The sequence below is a fragment of the Drosophila elegans genome, unplaced genomic scaffold (genome assembly GCF_018152505.1).
Source record: "Drosophila elegans isolate 14027-0461.03 unplaced genomic scaffold, ASM1815250v1 contig_149, whole genome shotgun sequence".
Lineage (NCBI taxonomy): Eukaryota > Metazoa > Arthropoda > Insecta > Diptera > Drosophilidae > Drosophila > Drosophila elegans.
In genome coordinates this window covers 13988798-14012175 of record NW_024545513.1, presented here as the reverse complement: position 1 = coordinate 14012175, position 23378 = coordinate 13988798, and the positions used below count along the sequence as shown (strand labels likewise).

Sequence of the window (23378 nt, the reverse complement as noted above, 5' to 3'; positions counted from 1 at the left end):
TAATATCTTAAATGACTTTGATGTTAGCTCTGCTAATTTAATCAGAAATGATAAGGCACTCTGTTGGTGGACAAAAGGTTTTATCTCGAAAACTTAAGAAATACCTGATGAAGTAAATCTTTTTAACATACAATTCATAAATCACAATATTTTATATTTAGATTTAAATGATTTTCTAGATGGTTCTCGGTGTCTTTAAAAAAACTTAAATATATAACAAATTAAATATTTAAAAGCATTATGAAATTGGGTGTCAGAAAATATCTACAGATTTTTAATTGATTTACAAAACTTAAAATAAAGGTGCTTATGAAGTGCTCGAGTAGACTTTCTCTTATTAAAGTATTTCTTAAACTACTTTCTACGTTCAAATTCTTCATCTTATTTGATTGCTCTTTTGAAAGAAAAAAGTACTTTCTAGTACCAGGTCCGATTCCACTAGAATTCCTTAATGTTACAGAAAATACTGGCAACTCTATTGCCCAGAAAAAATTGAAGCAGCTGATAACTCTGCAATTACGAAGGTATTTTTTTCTTTCCAACTATTTTAGATGTATTTTTTTCGCCAGTGGAATCGCGACTAGTATCCACCAGCAGAGTCCTTGCTGTTTGTTACCGTCGTCGTCATCTCAATTCGCGAGTGCACACACACATTGGCAGGAACACCCGCATACATACACATACGAACGGACACACGCGGGCAGAAGGACTCGCGACATCAAAAACAGCGACAGGACACGACGTCAACGCTCGCGACTTCAGCGAGCTTTTTCGACTGCGAGAGAGAGAGTGTGTGTGTGAGTGAGTGAATGAGCGAGAGAGAGAGGGATAAAGTCTCTCCGTAATCCTGCGAGTGTGGGCGAGTGTATGGGTGTGTGTGTGTGTGTGTGTATGGGTGTGTGTGTGTGTGAGTGTGGGGGGCCTTTGGCGGCTTCGCAGGACTTTTTCGCAACGTAGAGTGCGCAGGAGGAAGTGGCGCTGCCGGCGACGCCGTCGCCGTCGACGTCGCTGCCGTGAACTGCGACTGCGGCGAGGACATACACATAAATAAAAAGTCCTTCATTCCGTCGCGACCAGCGAGTAACGGCATATGAGCGCTCGCAGAGAAATCGCTAATCACAAACGGCGGACGACAAAAACCCAAGAACAGAGGCAGAGGAAAAAAAAGAAAAGCAGTTAAATAATTAAAAAAAAGTGTCCCGCAAACCGCTAAAAAGTGTGCTAACCTTTTGCTTTTTTTTGACAAGTTATTTTCGAGTGCGAAAACCGTGAAAAAGTGTGTAAGAAAGGCCAGCAGTTGGAAAGGCTCAAGGAGCAGAAGAAGGCGAGGCGTCTAGCTCACCCCCTCAACCCCCACGACCCCCTCACCCCTTACTCCCCCCTTTTCGCCACAAGGCGAAAACCGCCACCGCCTCGCGCTCTCTCTCTTCCTCTTTCTTTTCTCTCTCTCCCCCCCCCTCACTTTGGGGTGTCACATCAATACACCAACACACGCGCACACCCTTGTCCTCAAAAAAAAAAAAAAAAATGAAATAGTAACGAAATTATCGAACAACAATAACAACAAAATATCTAAGCAGCCTGAAAGTCGATTCCCCGAAAAAGAAGCTATAAAATGCTTGTCCATGAAAATTTTTGTTTATTTTTTTTCCCGTAAGTGCATGGTGAAACAAAGCAAAAAAAAAACTTGAGGAAAAGTCTTTGAAAAACTCGCAACCGTATGTTCGATGGGTGTGTGCGTGTGTCTTTGGAAGATTGTGTGTGTGGCAGGATACTTCGAGCAGCAGCCGTATCATAACAAGCCAAACTCCCTCTTGACCACAAGAATCAAGTCACAAGCTAAGGATGTGCCACAAAAACACACGCTTTGACACATTTATAAGTGACAGGACCCCCCCTTGATATTTAAATGACAAATGTTGAATTACAAGCAAAATTTTAATCACCAGGTCAATACCAGAAAACATCAAACTACGAACAGTTCGCAAAGTAAACATTCCCAGCAATGTGTATGCAAGTGTTGGGCGCATAGAAAAAAAATAATACAAAAGAAAAAAAAATCCTGTCGTAGCGTTGCCACCCGGTGCCAAAAAAGGGAGCTTCAGCGAGTGGCATTCGGCGAACGGTTTTTTTTTTTATACTGCTATTTCGTGTCGCAGTCGCAGTCGGCGTCGACGCCAACAACGACAGCGGCAGCGCTGCTGGTAGATATTCAGTTATTTCTTCAATCACCACCCCCCCCACGCGGATCCTTTATATTTCCCAAAAAAACAGCACAAATATATTAACAACAAAAAAAACAGAGATACCTGCAATATACAAGCGGAAAAAGCTCTAGAAAAGCAATGCAACAACAACATCAAGCACAGCAGCAACATCAGCAACAGCAGCAACAGCAACAGCAAAAGCAAAAAGTGTAGTGGGTCGCACGCGCGACTTGTGTGTTTGAATAATGAAGAAGAAGCAGAAACAACAACAGCAGCAGCAGCAGCAGCAGAGGCAGAGCAAGGCGCCATCTGAAGCGGAATCGGAGACAGACCGCCCCGGCAGCAACAACAACAACAACCATTCGCGTCGCAGCAGCGCCAGCAACAACAACAAATAGCAAAAACTGAGCAGCGTTCGGCAAAGCGCAGCAACAGCAACAAAGGCAACACTAAAAATAACACCAGCAGCAGCAACAGCAGCAGCAGCAGCAACAGCAGCAGCAACAACAACCAAGCGGCGACAAGCGGTCAACAGCAACAACAAGCGCTGCAGTCGCAGTCGCAGCAGCAGCAGCAGCAGCAGCTGCAGTAGCAGCAGCAGCAGCAACGCTAGCGTCGGCAGCGACGCCAGCAGCATGTCCAAAACAAGCAGCGGAAATCCAAGTGCAGCAGCAACACAAGCAGCAGCAGCAGCAGCCGCTGCAGCAGCAGCAGCAAGTGCAACAAATGCCGCCAATGCCGCCGATTTCAGTGCGTTCGACTTTAACGATAGTTCCGATAATTCCGACACGCCACTGGTGCCACGCCCACCCTTCCTGAGTCGCGCCGCAGCAGCGGCCGCAGCAGCAGCAGCAGCGGCAGCCTTGAGCAACATTAGCAACAATAGCAACAATTCGGCTGGCTCGGCCGGACAAATGCCGCACAGCACTAGCAGCAGCAACAACAATAACAACAACAACAATGGTGCAAATACCGCCAACAGCAGCAGCAGCAACAACAACAACAACAACAACAATAATAACAACAACAATAACTATGGCCGCAGCAGCAGTCGGAGCAGCAGCAGCTCACAAAGCAGCCTGGACGAAGAGGAGGACGACGAGGAGGACGAAGAGGACGAGGAGGAGGATCAGGAGGAGGCAGTGTCCCAGCACCAGCAGCAGCAGCAGCAACAACTGGCGGCCGAGCAACAACAACGGGCAGCTGCAGCAGCGGCCGTCGTGGCAGCGGCGGTCAGTGCGCTGCACAACGGCAACAAGCAGCAGCAGCAGCAGCAGCAACAGCACTACAACAACAATAATAACAACAATAACGGCAGCAGCAACAAGTCAAGAGATCGCGACGATCACCTGCAGGCACAGCAACAGCAGCAGCAGCAGCAACAGCAGCAGCAACAACAATCGCAGCAGCCGCATGACGACGAGGAGGAGGATGACGACTATGACGAGGATGAGGAGGAGGACGAGGAGCAGGGCAATGGCCACGACCTCACGCCCACTGACCTGCGACATGTCCTCCCGACCAGCCATCACGATCAGCAGCAACAGCAGCAGCAGCAGCACCAGCACCAGCAACAGCAGCAACATCTGCAGCAGCAACAGGATTCGGCCGCCTGCTACGATGACGATGGCGAGGAGGAGGACGACGAGGACGAGGACAGTCGCGCCACCCTCTCCTCCGCCCACCTAAACAGTGCCGCTGCCGCCGCCGAAAGCAGCGGTCTGCACATGAGCGCCGTGGCAGCGGCGGCGGCAGCAGCGGCAGCAGCAGCAGCAGCGGCGGCCTCGGCGGCCAAGCTGAGTGCCCAGCTGGAGCAGCAGAATGCCAATGCCCTGGACATGGCTGGTGGAGGCAATGCCACGCCCATTGCACCGCCACCGCCCAGCAGCTTGCTCGGCGGCAACAGCAACACCAGCTTCTCCACCAACAACAACAGCAACCACGCCCTAAGCTCCACGCACGGTAGCCTGGGGGCGGGCGGTCAGGGCACGAATTGCAGCAACGATCTGTTGACCACCGGCGGTGGGAATTCCCGAGGCGGTTCATCAATGGGTATGGGCGTGAACGCCTCCAGTGCATCGCTGTCGTTGCAGCAACAGCAACAGAATGCCCAGCAGCAACAGCAGCAGCAGCAGCAGCAACACGGCGGCGGCGGCGGGAGCGGTGGCGGCGGAAGCGGGGGCAGCAGCAGTGCGGCCAGCGAGCGGCGCAAGTATCGCCATCAGAACTACAGCAAGAACATCTACATCGGCACCAAGAACGCCGAGAAGTGGGAGCACATGCGCACCCGGCTGCAGTTCAAAAACGACGTGGAGTTCGTCGCCTACCTTCTGAACTTGGCCGACAACGATACGGATCGGTTGAACAAGTGAGTAGACTTCCTATAACATATAATCAGTTTTGGGGAAAAGAGCTGAGCTACAGCCAACAAAAAATGTTGATAGAAACTAAACTGTTGCTACATGAATTTTAAACTATTGGGTATGAAAAATTTCTCACAAGTTGCATATTAACTTAATACCAGGAAAGTATTCAAATAAAACTAAAGTGGTTTAAAAAAAACAGTTTTAGACAACAGTTTTAGATACTTTAAAGTATAGTTGCTATCTTATTTAGTATTTAATTAATACTTTTACTTTAATACTGTTGGCAGTTTATTTATTCTTCACACCCACTAAAATTATTTGCCTATATTTGATCCGTGAGAAATATAATATAGATCTCACTTTGACACAAAAAAAAATGATCAAAAGAGTGATCTTAAGTTTTGGATTTATCAATTTGATACCCCAATAACTGCTCCAAAAAAAAAATTGGTGGTCAATATAGTCATATGCAACAGGTTATTTTGATATTTGCTTAGACACTGCAAAGCTTAATTATATTTAGCTGCTTACAATGGCTTACACAATTTCATGGCCAAAACACAATTAGATTAAACGTGCGATAATTTTGTATAAATTCATCTATGTACAAAAAATATTGTTAGTCGCAGTTTTTAAGAATTGTTAGGCCTCAGTACATTTTTGCCAACAAAAGTGTTCTCTATCAAAAGAATTGATGGATAGGGTAGTACTAAAAATTGCACAATTTCGTGATTAGCATCATTACGACTAATGATTAGAAGATTAAGAACTTAAGGAATAGTATTTGGTATTTGTTTTATTTGTCCAGTATTCGCATACAATGCAATAGATAAAATCTGTAAATGAAAACAATTTTGACTCACACAGCTAAAAAAAACGAAAATGTCCTAAGCAATTGTCAAAATAATGCAATATTTCGATCTCCCCTTACATTTTGGAAAAACTATTCCTATATCAAGGGTTAGATAGTTCTTTGATTGGTTTCTAAAGTAGTCCGAGCACCAGAAACCATAAACTTGTACCATATGTCAGTGAAAATGGGAAATGGGAAACGCAATCGGATAAGGGAAGGCCGTGATACGCGAGAAAAATAATTGAGGAGCGAGTATCTAAAAGTCGGGAATGCAACTATATCCCTCTTTCTTGTTTCCATCCTGTTCTGTTAATTAACCAGGGTAAAAAGAGGAGACAAAGGAGCCGAATCGGCTGGAAGCGAGAGATGTGGCAACGCTTCGCTGGCCATCATTGTTGATAGTTGTTCGCAGATATGAACTCGCACAGACACACAGCTTTTTTGGTGGGTATTCGGAGGTGGGGTTGTTGGGGGGTGGGGTGGCTCAAGTGGCGCGGCAGAAGATGAAGAAGGAGCGGTATAAAAGCGATCCATGTAAAAGCGATTCATGCCCGAATGCATCCTTGCCGCCCCACCACTTCATCAGCCCCGAAACCCCACCGAAACCCCCTGAAACCCCCCGAAACCCCATCTTCAACCCCTTTTGGCCGCGTGATACAAAGGCACAAATGCGGTACTCATGCGGTTGCATGCAACGGAGCTTTCATGTTGCTGCCGTAGTCACCATTTCGACCATATTCCGTCGTATATTCCGTATATTCCGTATATTCCGCATATTCCGGCAGTCGGAACCGTAACGTAACCCGCTGTGCACCGACACGTACACTGACAAAAAAAAAAACGAAATTGTTTAGTTTCATATTAAAAGCAATGCATATAATATTGCTTGATTTAGTAATCAAATATTTGGTTTATAATGGTTTCAATTAAAAGATAATAAAATCTATTCCGAAAATATTCAAATTAATCATAAAAAAATGAATTGGAACATTTAAAATGCAGATTAACTTGGATTAACTTGTTTTTTTTTTTTGTCAGTGTAGTCTCGCTGCCGCCATGTCAGCGGAAGCGGAAAAAGCAACACACTCACAATCACAGGCGCAAACTCAAGCAACATGGTCGGTGGATGTTGGTTGTTGTTGTTGTTGTTGCTGTCTGCATTTGCATGCCATGTTGCCAATCGCCCACTTACACTCACACACACTCAAACACAAACACAAACATAACCTACACGGACAGAAAACACGGGGGGATATACGAAAAAAAAAAATAATTTCAAAACAATGCTGCATTGTTCGTCAATCAAGAACAGTCTTCTTTTCTTAATTGGAGTTTGGACCAGTTCTATGATATATATAGAAAACTTTTAGCCAACAAAATTATAACAGCTAAAAGTTAATTGTGTGCGATTATTAGTTCATTTTCTAGCAGCCACTGAAACATAATCGTTTGAGGTCAAATTTTCCACTTAAGATCTACATAGGTTCTTGAGATCTGTTCAAATGGCTTCAAAATCAGACATGAAATCACATTCGAAATCAGATTGTGCAATTAGGAATTTATATATATATATCTAATTGATGTTACTTCTATCTGATTTTTTTAAAAAATATTTCTTTAATTTTATAAGAGTCTGTTTCAAAAACAAAAGTATTTCGGCAAGAAACAATTTACATTTTTTTCTTACCCGCAAAATAGGCAACTTAAAAAATAACTATTTGTTCATATTTTGGTTTATGACTTGACTTAGTCAAATATTTTTTATATATTTAGTTTTTTTTGTTGAGTGTATTGAGGAGAGGTAGGAAGGATAGGGGTCGGGAGGTTCCTTCGGATCCTTGCAACGTGAATGCGTCGCGAATTCTCTTCCCTTGCCCCACATTGCCACATCCCCGCCCCCTTTTCCCCGCCTCTTTGCCACGCCTCGTACTTTTTGTTGCTGCTGTTGCATTGCAGTCGAGCGCGCCATTTGGCGCTTTGAATATGGGCCCTGTTTTCCCATCCTCATTCCCCATTTCCATCCCCATTTCCCTCCCCTTTTCCATCCTTGGCCAAATGCAAAATGCCAATGCAGAAATGTCTGAATCTCAGTTGTGTTTCCACCTCTTCCTTTTTATCGCGCTCTTCCTTTGGCATTGGCTGGCATACGAAGCGAATGCCACAAGAAGGAACCCGTTTTCAGGCTAACACACATTCACACACCCACACACACACACACACACACACACACACACACACACACACACACACTCACACTCGGAGTCCCTTTGGGCCATGGAACCTCCATTCGATCATTAGAGAACACGTTGCACCACATGTGAGATTGGCTGGGGCTTTCAGTGTCGACCAATTTCCGACAGTTCGACAGCCATAAAAAAAATAGTGTTCACTGAAATTGTTCAAAACCAGGAATTGTAGTTACTGGGTATCTTTTTGATTGAAATACAAATTAAAATAAATAGCTAGCACCTGCACAGCCTTTATATTGTTTCGTGTTCTCATATTTTGACATACATTAATTTCATCATTTAAACGATCTTACCAAATAATAATTAATACAAACTTTTAATATAAACTAGTACTGAATTTTACTATTTTATCATTTATAATTTAGAAAATCGTTTTTAATTATTACATTTATCCTTTATCACCCTTTTTCGAATACCAAAGGTACTTATTTTATCATTTGTGTTTTAGAAATGAAAATATTTAAGCCAAATGTTTTTAAAAATGTGAAACATAATAGCGCGCATTACTTAAAATCTTAACTATTTCGTATAGTCAGCATTTTTCTTTTGATAAATAGTTATATATAATTAATTAATTTATTTATTAACCTAATACCCAAAAAGTCCTGATATTTTATATCCAAATTTGTTGTTTTTGCCATCTTAAAGGTTATAGAAGTATTTGACTGCTGTTCATAAGGAACTCACATCAAAGACGAATAGATCTTTAATTTTTGAGCAAATCAAATTCGATTAAATCATAATCAACAAATAAAATGATATTTAAGTCGATCACTTTGCCATATTTTTAGCTAGGAAATCCAATTACCTAGAATGTTGGGCTGGTAAAAGATCCTTGCATCGGCACTTGAACACTCGTAAGTTTTCGCTCACTAATCAGCAGCTTCTTCTTTTGCATCTCCTTGTGCCAGTGCGATTTGCCACAGTCTCTGTAATCAGACACAGACGAACACATACACACAATAGATAGTATCTCACTCCCCAACCTTGTGACCATCCTTATGCCATCCCTCCTTACCCCGCCACCCCCTACCTCCCACTACCCATACCCATAGAACACCACAGTTTCCTTCGTTGCCTTTTGCCAATTCGCATTTCGTATACGCCATGTCGCCAATTTCTGCGAATTTTCGCCAAAAAGCACAAAATTGTTGTGCGATTGTCTTTGTGCGAGTGCGAGTGCGCGTGTGTGCGTTGAGCGTGAGTGTGGATGAGTGTATGTATTTGTATTTGTATTTGTATGTGTATGTGTATGTGTATGTGTGTTTATGTCTGTGTGAGCCTCGTTTGTGTCGCCGACTGTGTGCTTAATGCGCCAACGAGCACCGCACACGAAACAGAATCCCAAAAGTCCCCAGCCTCGAACCACGGAAAACCCAACTGATTTGAGCCAAACCCACCCACTGCCACCCCTATACAGCCCCCGCTGGGCCCTCAAGCAGCACATTAATGGTAGAGACACTCGGATACACCAGAATAGGAACCCAACCCAGGGATCCTAGCACGAAACCCCCAACTGGAACCAGGAATATGTTCGCTCTCTGCGGTCAAAGAAACGCGGGCCATCCCATTGTGGGTGGTAGCTGATGGGTGGTGGGTGGTGGGTGGTTTCTGGTGGTTGGAGGATGTTATATGATGATGATGGTGGGTGAATGGTGGGTGGGTGGTTGCTGGATAGATGGTTGGAAGGTTGAGACAAAGTGGAGCAGGGTAAGTGGATACTAAAGGGGGTGGCAGAATGGCAGAATGTCAGAATGGCAGAATGGCTGGATGGATGGAATGCTATCGTTTGCTATTGCCGCTGTTTTCGATATTGTTGTTATGGTTCTAAGGTGGAGGATTTAATGAACGATAACACTGGATGGGGGGGGGATGTTGATTATAGGGGGGGATGGGGGTACTTCCATGTGCAGAATCCAGAGTTGAACGCCGACGACGATGTATCGTTGATGAATATCCTCCACATGAATATAAACGGCGGAAGATGCAAAGGTTCGTGGCTACCGGATATGTGATTGCAGTGCCCCATGCAGGTTTTCATTCCTGCAGTCGGTATGCAAAATTACCCACCAACAACTAGTTGCTGAGAGACATGAAAACCGGGCTTTAAAATTGAGCAGTGGATAAGCGACGATGAAAGTCTTAAAACACAATTTATTTTTATCTTAAGCGTACATTTCATACCAATTTTATATGCAATATTAAAAAATAATGTTTGCTCAATTTTTGCTGAGAAATCTAAGTTACCGACATAGAATATGTAGAAGAAAAGTGGATTTGCTATTGACATATTAAGTATATAATTTATAATTAGGCAAATTGAATGTAAAATATTTGATATATTTTGATATATTTTAAAATTGCCCAAAATGTATGTTGCAAAGAAGTATAATATATATATAAAACTTTCTTGAGTTGACGCTTTTATAAAACTTTTTCGTACTTAACCAAATGCAAGCCATAGGAAATAATTATGGAAAAAGACATAGACGTCAATGAGGTGCATTTTTAGGGTATCTGGGTCTTCGAACCGCTCACTTTTGTGATGGAGACGGTCCAAGCTTTACCACCTTTTTTACCCTCGAGCATCACGCGAAGCGGCAAGTAAAGCGTAAGCAAAATTAATTAAACGCAAAGGCGACAACAACAACAACAACGACAGCATGCGATGGAGAAATGGAAAAGCTAACAGAAAGAGAGGCGAGGGGGGAAGGGGGGAGGGGGAGATGAGATGAGAAGGACGATAGTGAACTGGTCGTGGCGTAGACCAGAAATAAATAAATTCCATCGACCCACTTTCACAGACGACGTCAACTATCGTGATGAGCTTCTTTTTCGTTCTATGCTATTTGCTGTTTATTTGAAAACAGCAACCAATAGTTCAAAATAAATGCGCTCTTATGTGTTGTCACCAACTAAGAGCTAACCGCTTTATAAAATATCTTATATCTTTATTACTTAGTTATTTCAAACTGTTTAAAAGTGTGTAGGCAGTACATAAATGACTTCAGAAAAGATTCAGGGAAGTCTTTACATTTCAGTGTATGTCCTTCGGCTAGAACCAGTTGGGTTAAGTTAACAAAAATTCTTTACAAATGTTTGAACTTAAAGAATAATTCACTTATCGTTGTCTAAAATATATTAATGTCTTTCCTTGGGCCTTAATTTTTTATGTCTTGCTTTCTTAAATTTATATGAAACCATAATAGTTAAGAACATGTTTAATCCGTGATTTCTAAGGAACATTACAGTACAGAACAGTACGAAACAAAACAGTACAGTACAGTACAGCTAAGTATAACAAAATAGACAATAAACAACAATAGTACAAAAGTTTCTTACTGATAATTGATGATAGTTGTTTTTTAGACTTAACTAAATAATATTTGGTAAATGTTTTTCTTGTAATATATCTCATATATCCATTTCCATTTCCACTTCCATTTCCAGCCTGCCCCCGCCCTCTCCTGCGCACACGCCCACCAAAGGTTTCGATGGCAACTTCAAGCTGGAGCCGAATCTCAGCGCCAAGGACTTTGCCGCCCCGCCCGAATCCTCGATCAATGGCAATGCCACCGGAAACGGAAACGGCAGTGCGAGCGGAAACGGCAACGGCGACTCCGCCTCGGCCGGTTCTCTGCCCATGGCCACGCCCACGCCACCGCAGCGCAAGCGTTACAAGAAACGTGTGCAGTTCACCTCGGAGGCATTGAATGGCTTTGCATTGGGCAAGGGCAAGGGAGCAGGTGCAGGATCAGGATCAGGATCGGGTTCCGCTGGTGGCTTTGCCTATGCCAAGTCCAAGAAGCAGGAGGCCAAGGCGGCAACGGCGGCCTTGAAGGCCAGTGCTGCGGCGGCAGCTGCGGCGGCCGCTTCCTCCGCCCTGCCGGAGGTGCTCGACTGTCGCATCGCCGAGAAGATCAAGAGCGAACTGGAGGCCAACAGCAAGGAGTCCTCCTCCCTGCCCAATGCCCTGTGCCTCAAGAAAGCAGCTGCAGCAGCAGCGGCAGCGGCGGCGGCAGCCGCAGTGGCAGCCGCCGCCAATGGCAGTGAGGATGAGGACGAGGACGAAGACCATCACCATCAGCATCAGCAGCATCAGCAGCATTCGCACCTCCTGCCCGTCCTGCCTGCCAACGACACTGTCGATGGACTGGGCATCCCGGCCAGCAATGGCCAGGCCGGCAACTTCCATGTGCGCTCCAAGTCGCACGGCGGCAAAAAGTCTCAGGCGGCCAAAGCGGCGGCGGCGGCAGCGGCAGCAGCAGCAGCAGCAGCGGCGGCCATGATGCCGCCCAACTCCTACGACGAGCACGACGACGAGCCGGGCGGTGGTGCGGGCAACGAGGAGGACGACGACGAGGACGAGGAACTGGACGAGGAGGCGCTGGCCCGCGAAATGAAGATGGAGCAGAATTTCGTGGAGGAGGAGGACGAGCATGACATTGCCTTCCGGTCGCAGCAGTCCTGCCGCGAATGCTCCATTGCCCACGACCACAAGCTGTGTCCGCTGCGCAACGCGTGCGGTAATGTGACGGACGCCGTCGATCTGGGCGAGTGGATCGAGCGGCGCAATTTGGAGGCGCTGGCCAAGCTGAAGGCCGATGCCCAGCGGCAGGCGAAGAGGGCCAGCGGTCGGCAGCGGCACGAGGACGATGACATGGAGGACATGGAGGACATGGACATGGATATGGACATGGACGAGTCGTCGCAACTGTCGGAGCTGGAGACCAAGCCGCTGATCACGTTCGCCGAGGCGTCGGTGCCCGCCGAATTCGAGCTGCACAACGTGGAGCCCAATGTGACCGGCGTCTTTGCGCGCACCGAGGTGAGGGCCTATACCAAACTGGGACCGCTCATCGGGCAGCCCGTCCAGACCGGCGAAGTGCGCGAGGGCAGCGACATGAAGTGGATCTTCGAGATGTGCGAGGCCGGGGCGGACAAGTCGTATCTGCTGTGCTGCGACAACCCCAATGCCTCCAATTGGCTCCGATTTGTTCGCCCAGCGCCCAGCTACGAGGACCGCAACGTCAATCTCGTCTCCATCGATCGGCAGGCCTACTTCGTCAGCTGCCGCGACCTACGCAACGGCATGGAGCTCCTCTACTGGAGCGACGACTGCAACACCATGTGGCGCAAGAAGCACACCGAGAAAACGAGTGAGTATACATATACATACATACATATTATATATTGATTTCTTGAACTCTTTAATACATGAAATCAAAATAGTGCCTGTTTATGCGATGCAGATCAATGTCATGTCATGTCAATGCATGTCTGGCAACTCTGCCACCGGAATTATTATTTAAGCTGATTATAAGCACTTTTAATATCGCCAAAGCGAACAGAAAAGCAAATTAGCAACACAGCTGAGTTCAGACAAAAACAATTTATGACTTTCAAAGGGGTAGGAGAATTGAATTTCAATAGTTTACGTTTACGTCCGGCGTTGCCTTTTGAATAGACAGCTAAGTTGGCTGCAATTTGTGTAATTTTGTTGGTCTATTTTGTGCCTTTATTTTTTTATTTTTCTTATGAAATATACGGCTTTAAGCCAGGAGCTAAGCAAACTAAAATTTTAAATATTGAGATTAAATAAATTTAAGCATTTACCAGCTGACTTTTACCGAATTCTACAAGTAAGAATTCATATCAAGTTTTCTTTATTTACAAAAAAGTTCTTGATATAATTATTCAATTTATTTTTATTGCCGATAGCAATTTTTCCATTTGCTGGTCAAATCGATCAAAAAACTTTTCATTTATATAATTCATATATAATTTATTCATTCATTCATTGCGTGTAAAGGGCTAACTGTACAAGGCGGACCTAAAGAATTTGCGTTTGGACTTAAAATATTTTTGTTTTCAATATGAAAAAGAAACAAATATTATTATTACTCTTAGGAATGAGACCCCCAATCGATATTATTACAGAGCACCATCGACTGACCACCAAAACCCTTTTGTTTGTGCTTCGACTTTTAAGATCTATAGAATAACGTCCTTTTCTCCCATCCACACAGACTGCGGCGGCTGCAACCTGAAGTTCGAGCACCCCCTGTACTACCGCACCCACTGCTCCGTCTTCCACGATCCCTCGATGAGCCTGACCATCCGCAAGTACCACTGCAAGGTGTGCGGCGAACCTGTCCTCGGCAAGGACAACATCATGAAGCATGCGGCGGAGAAGCACGACGGCAAGGGGGCCTACCAGTGCCAGTTCTGCAGCAAGTTCTTCCTGCGGCTCAACTACCTGGAGATGCACCGCACCTACGGTTGCGCATCGAATCCGAATCGATCGCGACCGGTCTGCGATTTTTGTGGCCGAAAGTTCTGCCAGCCGCAGAAGCTGAAGGCGCACATCAAGCGCATGCACAGCGGTAAGTGCCCAGCGTAATGCAACGCAACGCACGCGGGATCGGGATCCCAAATCCAAAACACTAGACCGTAACTGTGATCGTACACCCATGCGTATGCGTAATTTAACGTAACATAACGTAGCCGCATCGTAGGCCAGCTGACTGCCACATTGTCGTATGTCGTAAGCTCGTGTATAGTGTATAGTGTAAACTGTATAATGTATAGTGTATAATGTATAGTGTATAGTGTATAGTGTATGTATATCGTATATCGTATAGCGACGCACGTCGTCCAAACTGCTTTTACATAAACCAAACGATTTGTATATGACTTTATATCAATATCTAATCAAGGTCACAGTTGCCACAAGATTTCTTTATTTTGTTTCAAAATTCCATTTAGCAAAGAAGAAAATCAGCTATTAAATTATTAAATATTAATATTTTATATTATTTTATATTATTTTATATTTTCAAATGTTATTATTATTTTATTTTTTAAAACATAAAATTCTTTCTTTGCTCAATTGTAAAATTTATAAATTGTCTTTTTAATAATATTTTATTTTATATTTATAGCAAATAAGATGCTTTTTATGTGCTAAATTTATGTTTTGAGATGCATTATAAATTGGACCGCCAAAATAAAGTAATTTTGCAGCTACAAATAGCTTAAAAGTTATTATCATTTATTTGTTTTTATTGCATACGATATTAATGGTTTTCTTTTTATATTTGAAGACAATCTTTTTGATTTCTGTTTGAATAAAATAACAATATTTTTAAAATAAATAAATTGTGTACTTAGTTTTTATGAGGACAACATATGTTTGACTGGCAACTGTGACCTTAAACCGACACACTAACCAAATTTATAGATTTACACAACCCATGCCAATACTGTCTTATAAACAAATATCGTAACGAGTCGCTTAGCTGTAAAATAAGCTGTAATATTTAAGCCACCACATTTCAAATCACCATCACACCAACACCCGCGATATATGTAACACCAAAAGCATCTGCCGTCGCTCATCTCTTTTTAGTTGCCAATATTTTGAGTTGTACATCGCCTAAATTGGTTTACAAGTATACTTTACTGATCCTCTGTTGGTTTCTTGGAGTTTGCCTTCTGTTTGTATATGCTATTGTTCATTATAGAAAAAATACCGAATGACATGCACACTTTAAGATCCGCACTGAAGTGACTAAAAGTTTTGCATTATATTAGGTTCTAGTTGATTAATAAGGGTTAACTTTTACTTTTTGGGGTTGGTTGGTTAATACTAGCAAAAATAAGTTCAGCTTCTTTAAAAATAATGTTAAACGACATTTCAAATCAAGATTGCAATTTAAATAATTATGATTTTTCTAAGTCGCAGACTTGCTTACTTTTAAGTAGCAGAAACAGTTTCGAGTACGTTAACAAATGACAAATTTTCCTGCTAAATACTTTTTCACTTTTCAAATATAATTTGTTATTTTACAAGTAAGAAGCAATTTTGTCACAAATGAACGGAATTTCAGTAGTTCAAAGTGTATATTTTAATGTGTAATTGATTTCGTAAAGCAATTAACAGATTTAAAATATAATATTAGTTCTTGCAAGAGATTTAGTCACAAAAAACCATTGCTTTAAAATATATCAGTCCTTCAGTCACAGTGCATATTGAGTAATAGAACAGATGTAGTAGCCTGCATTTAGTAACCGCTTTTAGTGAATGATTTGCTTTGGTTTATCGGTGATTGGTTCTTAGAGTAACTCCTAATTCCCCAACCCAAATCCAAATCCAAGACAAAATCCCCAACCGATGATCTTGTGATTTGTGCCTTAAGTGATTCGGCTTTTGATTTATGTTCGTTGTTCGTTCGTTGGTTCGTTGGTTCGTTCGTTCGTTGTTGGGTTGGTTCTGGTTTCTGGTTTCTGGTTATGGATTATCACTAAGTTGTTCTTTCAAAATCACCACAATCCGAAATTTCATTTTCTTCATACAATTTCATTTTAGATATGGCTGAAGTTTTACGAGATTTTCAGTGTAAATTATGTTCAAAACTTCTAGGATCGCGAGCGGCACTGCAACGCCACTCGAAGGAGGTGCACAGCCGCAACTCGACGGTGGTGAGCTGTCCGCGGTGCCAGAAACTCTTCCAGAACCGCAGCAATCTCAAGATCCACATGCTGACGCACTCGGGCGTTCGGCCGTTCAAGTGGGTATTCACTTTATTAGAGAGATAAAGAGCCCTGCACGAGATTTAAATCGATTTATATGTACTTTGGAGTCATATGAGCTATGATTCCATTAACTCGTTTAAAACAGCTCAGCTCGAGTAGCTCACAACAACAAAACAAACAGTTTAATCTAACTCTATTGCAGACAGTACAAATATCAGGCAAACAACACAAAATCTACCCAAATAAAAAATCACCCTATAGTATAAGTTCCTAAGAAGCCATAAGCCCAGTCTCTAAATTTAAACTGGACTTCCATTAGCTAAAGAATTAACGATCAAACAGAATTGAATCAAGAGGAAACTATTAATGATCTGAAGAATATTATTTTAAAGAGAGAAAATTAAGATGTCAATTATAGAAAGTGAATATAATGTTAATGAAAAACCGTATTTTTAACTGTTTGACTTCAAGCAAACTTTGAAATATAAACCTTTTTCATCAAATGAAAAATATAGTACACATTTTACACACTTAAAGTTCGCTTGGAATCGAATCGAATTGTATTCAAATGTAAAAATCACTATCAAGAAATTGATTTACATTTATTATTCTGTTTTTGATCCCATGTTTTATAAGTAAAATAACAATTTTAAATCCAGATTTTACTCAAAAAGATCACAAATAATGGTTCTTTGAGATTTATATTTATACGAATCTGAGCTTTTTAAATCGAAACATGTTGTGATCTGATTTATTTGAGCTGCATCCAGAAATAATTTAATTTCAGAAATAAATTCAAGTAATAATGGACTAAACATGGCCTTAAAAATGAGTTTACCATATAATTTTTGTAAAAAAACTAAAATGAGTCATTTTTTAGCTTACTTTTGCTAACTTATTTGAAACATTTATTTTTTGTGACATGTTTAGTTCACTATTCCTTAAACTTGGGAACTTGTTTTGCCAAAAAGGGACCCACCACCTTGAGTATAGCCGTGCAGGGCTCTATTAGAGATGCAACCCCCCCCCAGTATTTGGTAACCCATTTGGATGGGAATTACAGGTGCGCCGAGCCGGAGTGCAATGCGGCCTTCACCACCAAGCAGTGCCTGCAGTTCCACTACAAGAAGGTGCACAACTACACCCAGGAGCAGATGCCCAAGATCGAGCGGAGCGTGGCCTACACCTTCGATGCGTACTCGGGCGGCATGAAGGTGGACTTTCTGGGTAAGCAACAGCAACAGCAGACGGCGACGGCTCCGCAGCCCCAGCCCCGCCCTAATGCGGCCGTCGCCTCCCCCCTCTCCTCCTCGTTCACAGAGCAAGCACCGCGGCGGCGGCGCAAGAGTCTCGAGGACCAGAGCTCTATGCTGAGCGGTTCGCTGCAGAGCGACGCGGAGTTCAGCGACGACAATCTGTTCGAGGCGATCAAGAAGAGCGGCAAGTCGATCAAGGATCTCTGCCGCAACGAGCCCAATCTATCGCTGCTCAGCTCCAAGATCTCCAGCATCTTTGGAACGGACAAGGTCCCTTCGTCGGCGGCTTCGCTTTCCGTTTCCGGTGTCGGTGGCGCCTCTTCGGTGGGCGGCGGTCGCAAGCGGAAGCGCAAGAAGGAGCCAAATGCTTCGGCCCAGCAGCAACACCTCAGCCACCAGCAACAGCAGCAGCAGCAGCAGCACCAGCAGCAGCAACAACTGCAGCAACAGCAGCAGCAGCAACAGCAGCAGCAGCAGCATGCCCAGCAGCATGCCCAGCAACTGCAACATGCCCAACAGCAGCTGCAGCAGCAGCAACAACAGCAGCAGCAGCAGCACGCCCAGCAGCAGCAACATGTCCAGCAGCAACACGCCCTCCACCAGCAACACCAACAGCTGCATCACGATCCGCAGCAGCAGCACCCGCAGTACCATCCCCACCAGCTGCACGCCCACACCCTGCCCCACCAGCAGCAGCAACAGCAGCAACAGCAACAGCAGCAGCAGCAGCAGCAACAACAGCAGCAGCAACAGCAACAGCTGCACGGCGATCCCGACGACGAGGAGGTGGAGAATGCCCGCCTGGAGCAGGTGCGTCGCAAGCAGAACGCCCAGCTCAGCCTGGTGGAGTCCTTCCTGACCACCACCGCCCAGCGGCTGAGTGCCCAGCAGCAGGTGCAACAGGTGGTGGCCGCAGCGGCGGCCGTTTCGGCCATGGCCGGAGCTGGCGAGGATCCGGCCAAGCTGGGCCACATGATGGGTCACATGGGCGTGGGTGTGGGCGTGGGCATGGACGAGGAGGAGGACGATGACGAGGACGAAGACGACACCGGCGGCGGTGGTGGTGGTACGGCGGTGCAACACCACCCGCATGTCCATGCCCATCAGGCGCATCATTCGCACGTCCATGCGCACGCTCACCCGCACCACGCCCACTCGCATTCGCTCGCCCACCCCCTCCAGCATCCCTCCGCCGCCTCCGGGCCCCAGGGGGCGGGGCAGCAGGACTACCGTCACGCAGCGGCCATGAATGCCGCTCTCGGCCAGAATCTGGTGGTCAGCAAGGGCAGCAAGAAGTGGATCCAGGAGGTGCAGGACTCCAGCGATGTGGGCGGCGGTGGCGCCGGCGGCGGGGAGGGTGCGGTTCCCGGCGATGGGGCCAGCTGCGGCCAGCTCTCCGGCGGCGGTGCCGGCGGTGGTGGTCCAGTCCCGGATTTGGGATTCGCCGTGCCGCCGAGCGCCGTGGACGAGCACAGCAAGCTGTTGGGTCAGAACCGCGATTTTTTGGCCCGCTTGATGAGCAGTGCCAGCGCCAGCCACGCCCATGCCCATGCCCACGCCAATGCCCATGCTCATGCCCATGCCCACGCCCATGCGCACGCCCACGCCCACGCACACGCCCACCAGCCGCATCAGCAGCATCAGCAGCAGCACAGCGCCCACAGTCGCGAGGAGGACGAGAACAGCTCGTTTTTGGACGTCGTGGAGTCGAACAACAATGCCGCTGCCGCCGCCGCCGCTGCTGCCGCCGCCGCAGCCGCGGCCATGTCGCACTACGGCAGCGGTGGGAGTGGCAGCGGCGGCGATGGCGGCGGCGGCGGCAGCGGCGGGCAGACGCCCACGGGTCCGGCCACGGGCGGCACGGTGACCGGCGGCGGCGACGAGCCCCAAATGCAGATGAACTCGCTGGCCCACTCGCAGTCCTTCATGAGCTCCTTCTACAACAATGCCAACGCCCGTGTGGGCGGCGGAGTGGGCGGCGTGGGCGGTGTGGGCGGCGGCTCCTCATCGGCCAGTATGCTCGTGGAGGCGGCCCTCAACTCCGTTGGCAATATGATTGACAGCGAGAGCAGCGACCTCAAGGTGAGCACAATTTAGCATTTAATATAATACCCATTTACACTTAAAGAAAATGCTTGGGAATTAGTTAGAACATTAACTAATTAAAACTCGAGGGACTTAATTGAGGTGTCATAGCAGAAAAACCTTAATAAATATTTGACTATTTATTTCAATATAAATACAAATGTTGAATTAAATAGTCAGATATTTATTTTATTTAATATTATGAATATTTACACTACACTTTTACACTAAAATATTATATTAATTTGGAAAGTATACGATTTTAAATAGTTCATATTAATTTAAATATTTAATATACAATTTTGAATAGTCAGATATTTATTTTTACTTTCCCATTTTTTTTAACAGTAGTTCCTACCACTTTTTTTAATCTTTCTTCAATCTCATTTGTTTTAAGAATTGTACTCTAATTTTATAAATGTTTGGTACTTGAAACAAGTATTTTTTAAGGTGTTTATGGATTTGAGAGCAACCTGTTCTTGATTTAAGTACAAACAGAACCAACCTTTTTGATTTTAAGTTAAGCATCAATGTACTTAAATTTAGAGATTAGCTGCTTTTGCTTTTTTCTTACCAAAGAACTAAATATTGCAAATTTCCAAAATAAGACATGCTAAAACACATTCGTATCATCCGGCAGGTTCCCACCGATAACCACATAAACAGCGACAGTCCGATGAGTGCCCATGTGGATCCCGAGTCGCAGCGTTTCGGAGCGGGCAGTGCGGGCGGATCGGCTGGCGGCGGAGGAGGAGGAGGAAGCGGCGGCGGAGGAGGCGGTGGCGGTGGCGGAGGAGGCGGTGGTAGCAGCGGCGGATCTTCGGGCGGGGCCAACGGAACGGGCATCGGCGGGGCCATGGACAACCTAGAGAACGAGCTGAAGATGATGAAGAATCTGGGCAGCTTCCCGATGCAGATACCACCGCTGCCGATGTTCCAGGGCGCCTGCAATATTTCGCCGAGCGCCTCGACGCCCACGAATCCGCAGAGCAATCAGAACCAGAACGACGTGGACGTGGATGCGGGCAGTACGCCGCGTCCCCAGCACCCGGATTCCGATGGCTTCTCCTCGTCGCACCATCGCACACCGCCCTCGCCGCCGCCCATTTCGCCGGGACGCGATTACGGCGGAATGTTTGGGGCCGGCAACGGTGGTGGCGGTCCCGGTTCGGTTAGCACGCCGGCGGGCAGCTCCAGCGGCGGTGGAGGGGGCGGTGCTGCCGGAGGGGGCGGGGCCAACAGCATGTCCGCCTCGTCGCCACTGCCCGCCTTGCAGCCGCAGCGGAGGAACGCCTCCAGCGTGGGCAGCACCTATCCGGAGCACGAGCTCATCTCGCCCGCCTCCTCGCCGAGCATCCCGCGCTACAACTTCAACGGCGACATGATGCGCCACAAGCGGGCGGTCCAGGAGCAGGAGCACCAGGAGCGCCAGCGGCAGAACATCTCGCGTCACAACCAGATGTCCAGCGACGAGGAGAACAGCATCATGCCCCAGAACAGGTGATGATCCCACGATCCAGCTGGCCATGTCGCTTATCCTTTTTTTTTTCAATTTTTGGTGCTTTCTTTTTTTATTTTAAATGCAATTTATATTTATTTTAATTCGATTGTGACTTAGACATGACCCCTAGGCGTATACTTAATATAACCAGGTCCGTTTCTTGTTTTCTTTCGTTTGATTTGTTGGCTTTCATTTTATTTCAAAATACTAGTTCATTTAATAGTTTATTTAATTATTTTCGCTGAAAATCATAGGTTTTATAGAATTTGTTTGAATTTTATTTTAATTTTTACAAATTATTATAAGGGTTTAAAGAACTGTTTTCAAACCCCTTCTAACTTTGTACCCTTGCTTCGATTTGATTGCAGCAGCGCCGGCCAGGACATGCGAATGAAGTTCCCGCAGTCGCAGATCGACCTGATGTACTCCAAGTACGAGAGCATGGCCAGCAATCTGAAGTACAACAGCCAGGAACTGGACTCGCCGGCGGAGTACCGCCAGGCGGGCAGCGGCGGTGGCGGTGGCGGCGGTAACGGCATCAATTCGGCGGCGGTAAGCGCGGCAGCGGCGGCAGCAGCGGCGGCCAGCGACCTCTCCGACCTGCAGGGCCTGGACATGAGCTCCAGGTCGAATGCGGCCAGTAGCAACTATCATCACAACTTCCAGCTGCCGAGCAGTCGCTATCACCATCACATCTACGACATTCTCTCCGATCGGGAGCAGCAAAACCAGCAAGCGGGTGGCTCAGTGGTCGGTGGTGGTGGCGGCGGCGGCGGCGGCGGAGGAGGCGGAGGCGGCGGCGGTGGCGGCGGTGGAGGAGCGGGAGCGGCGTCGGTGGTGCACCAGCAGGAGCATGGACACCAGCACCATGCCATGCAGCAGCACCAGCAGTCGGCGGCCGCCATGCACAGCATGCTGAGCGAGCAGCTGGGCGAGCAGGAGCATGACCAGACCACCTCGGTGGACCTCAGCCGCACCGCCAACTATGTGGTGTCGTCGCCGCCGCAGCTGCCGTACAACCATCCAACCCACCATGACATGCTGCGCATGGCCTCGCTGGACCTCACCGGCCCCAATACGGCGAACATGGCCGCCGTGGGCAACAACCGCTCGTTCCTCTCCACACAGATGCAGCACCAGAGCCGCGAGAGTCTGGAGCACCATCGCCTGCTGTCGACGGTGGAGCAGCATCGCATTTTGGCCGCCTCGAATGCGGCGGCCGATCAGCATCGCCTCCTGGTCGATCCGACGGCCCATCTGCTGATGGAGCAGAATAACCGACTGCTGGGCACGGCCGATCAGTCGCGCCTTCTTGGCGAATCGGCGGCGGCGGTGGCCCAGAATCGACACATGGCCCGCAGTTTTGGGGCCTACCATCAGGTGGCCTCCAGCAATTATCATCCGGGTGTGAGGCCACCGCCCGTCCTGCCGTCGGCCAATCATCATGCCTCCAATCCGTCGAACTACCATCCCTTCCCCGCCTACTACTAATTGGTGGAGGCCTCGAGGAGGGCGGAGTTATCCGGGATAAAGTGCACTTTGTGGGATTCGAATAGAGGCAATCGAGTAGTTTAGCTTAAGGTTACGTCTCCTCGGAACCCCCTCAAAATTCAGTTCATTTCCCCTTGATAGTATGTGAAAAAAATGGTATTGGAGGAGGCAAGTTTTAGGACATAAAGCTTAAGAAGAAACCTCATTTTTAGTTAATGCATTTCCCCATGAACTTCCACTTGATGCTGTGTAAAAAATAAACTTTTATAAGCTAATTTAATGATTTCAAGTTAATAAGGAATTTTTTTTATAGAATTTTGACTTGATAGTGTGCCAATTTAGAGAATTGTTTCCATACTTCCTTTGAAAAAATGTCGAGCTCGTATTATGTACAAAAAGGCGAAAAGGGATCGGTAAAGCTATTTTAAAGATATCAATTTAAAGAAGAATTTCTTCAAAGGAAATTTTGAGAAGAGTGTTTTTAAACGTCTTATTCCAAGAATGCATTTTCCAAACAATTCTTTTTTGATACTAAGTAATATATAAAAGTAAAAATGGATTCGATAAATCACTGTACCACTACCACTAAACATTTTAAAAAATGAAACTCACTTATTAATATATTATTTGATTTAAATAATATTTTATAAAGATTTGGATTCTCTTTATTTAATAAAATATTTTTAAAAAAAACTTTAATTAGTTTTCTTTAAATTTACACACAATAATTAAATGAAAAGCGTATTAACATTGATAGAATTTAAGATTTTAGTCAAATTGAAGATGCCTTATAAAGATCATTCACTCAGTTAAATTCATTCATATTTAAACA

At 45.8% G+C, this 23378-nt stretch overlaps 1 protein-coding gene across 3 annotated transcripts; it reads left to right on the top strand.

Annotated features, from left to right (window-relative positions):
• Positions 1-1050: 1050 nt before the first annotated feature.
• Positions 1051-23208, top strand: LOC108140902. 3 transcript variants are annotated; one of them, XM_041710201.1, is made up of 9 exons: positions 1051-2573; positions 2691-4575; positions 11126-12834; positions 13705-14061; positions 16047-16248; positions 17277-17440; positions 17534-19551; positions 20195-21054; positions 21427-23208. In XM_041710201.1, the coding sequence occupies exons 1-9, from the start codon at positions 2453-2455 to the stop codon at positions 22544-22546; spliced, it is 8436 nt and encodes a 2811-aa protein (XP_041566135.1). In that variant the 5' UTR covers positions 1051-2452; the 3' UTR covers positions 22547-23208. The 3 variants fall into 3 exon arrangements, with proteins under 3 accessions (XP_041566135.1, XP_041566126.1, XP_041566122.1); XM_041710192.1 differs by having other exon boundaries at positions 16101-16248; positions 17277-19551; XM_041710188.1 differs by having other exon boundaries at positions 17277-19551.
• Positions 23209-23378: the final 170 nt, after the last annotated feature.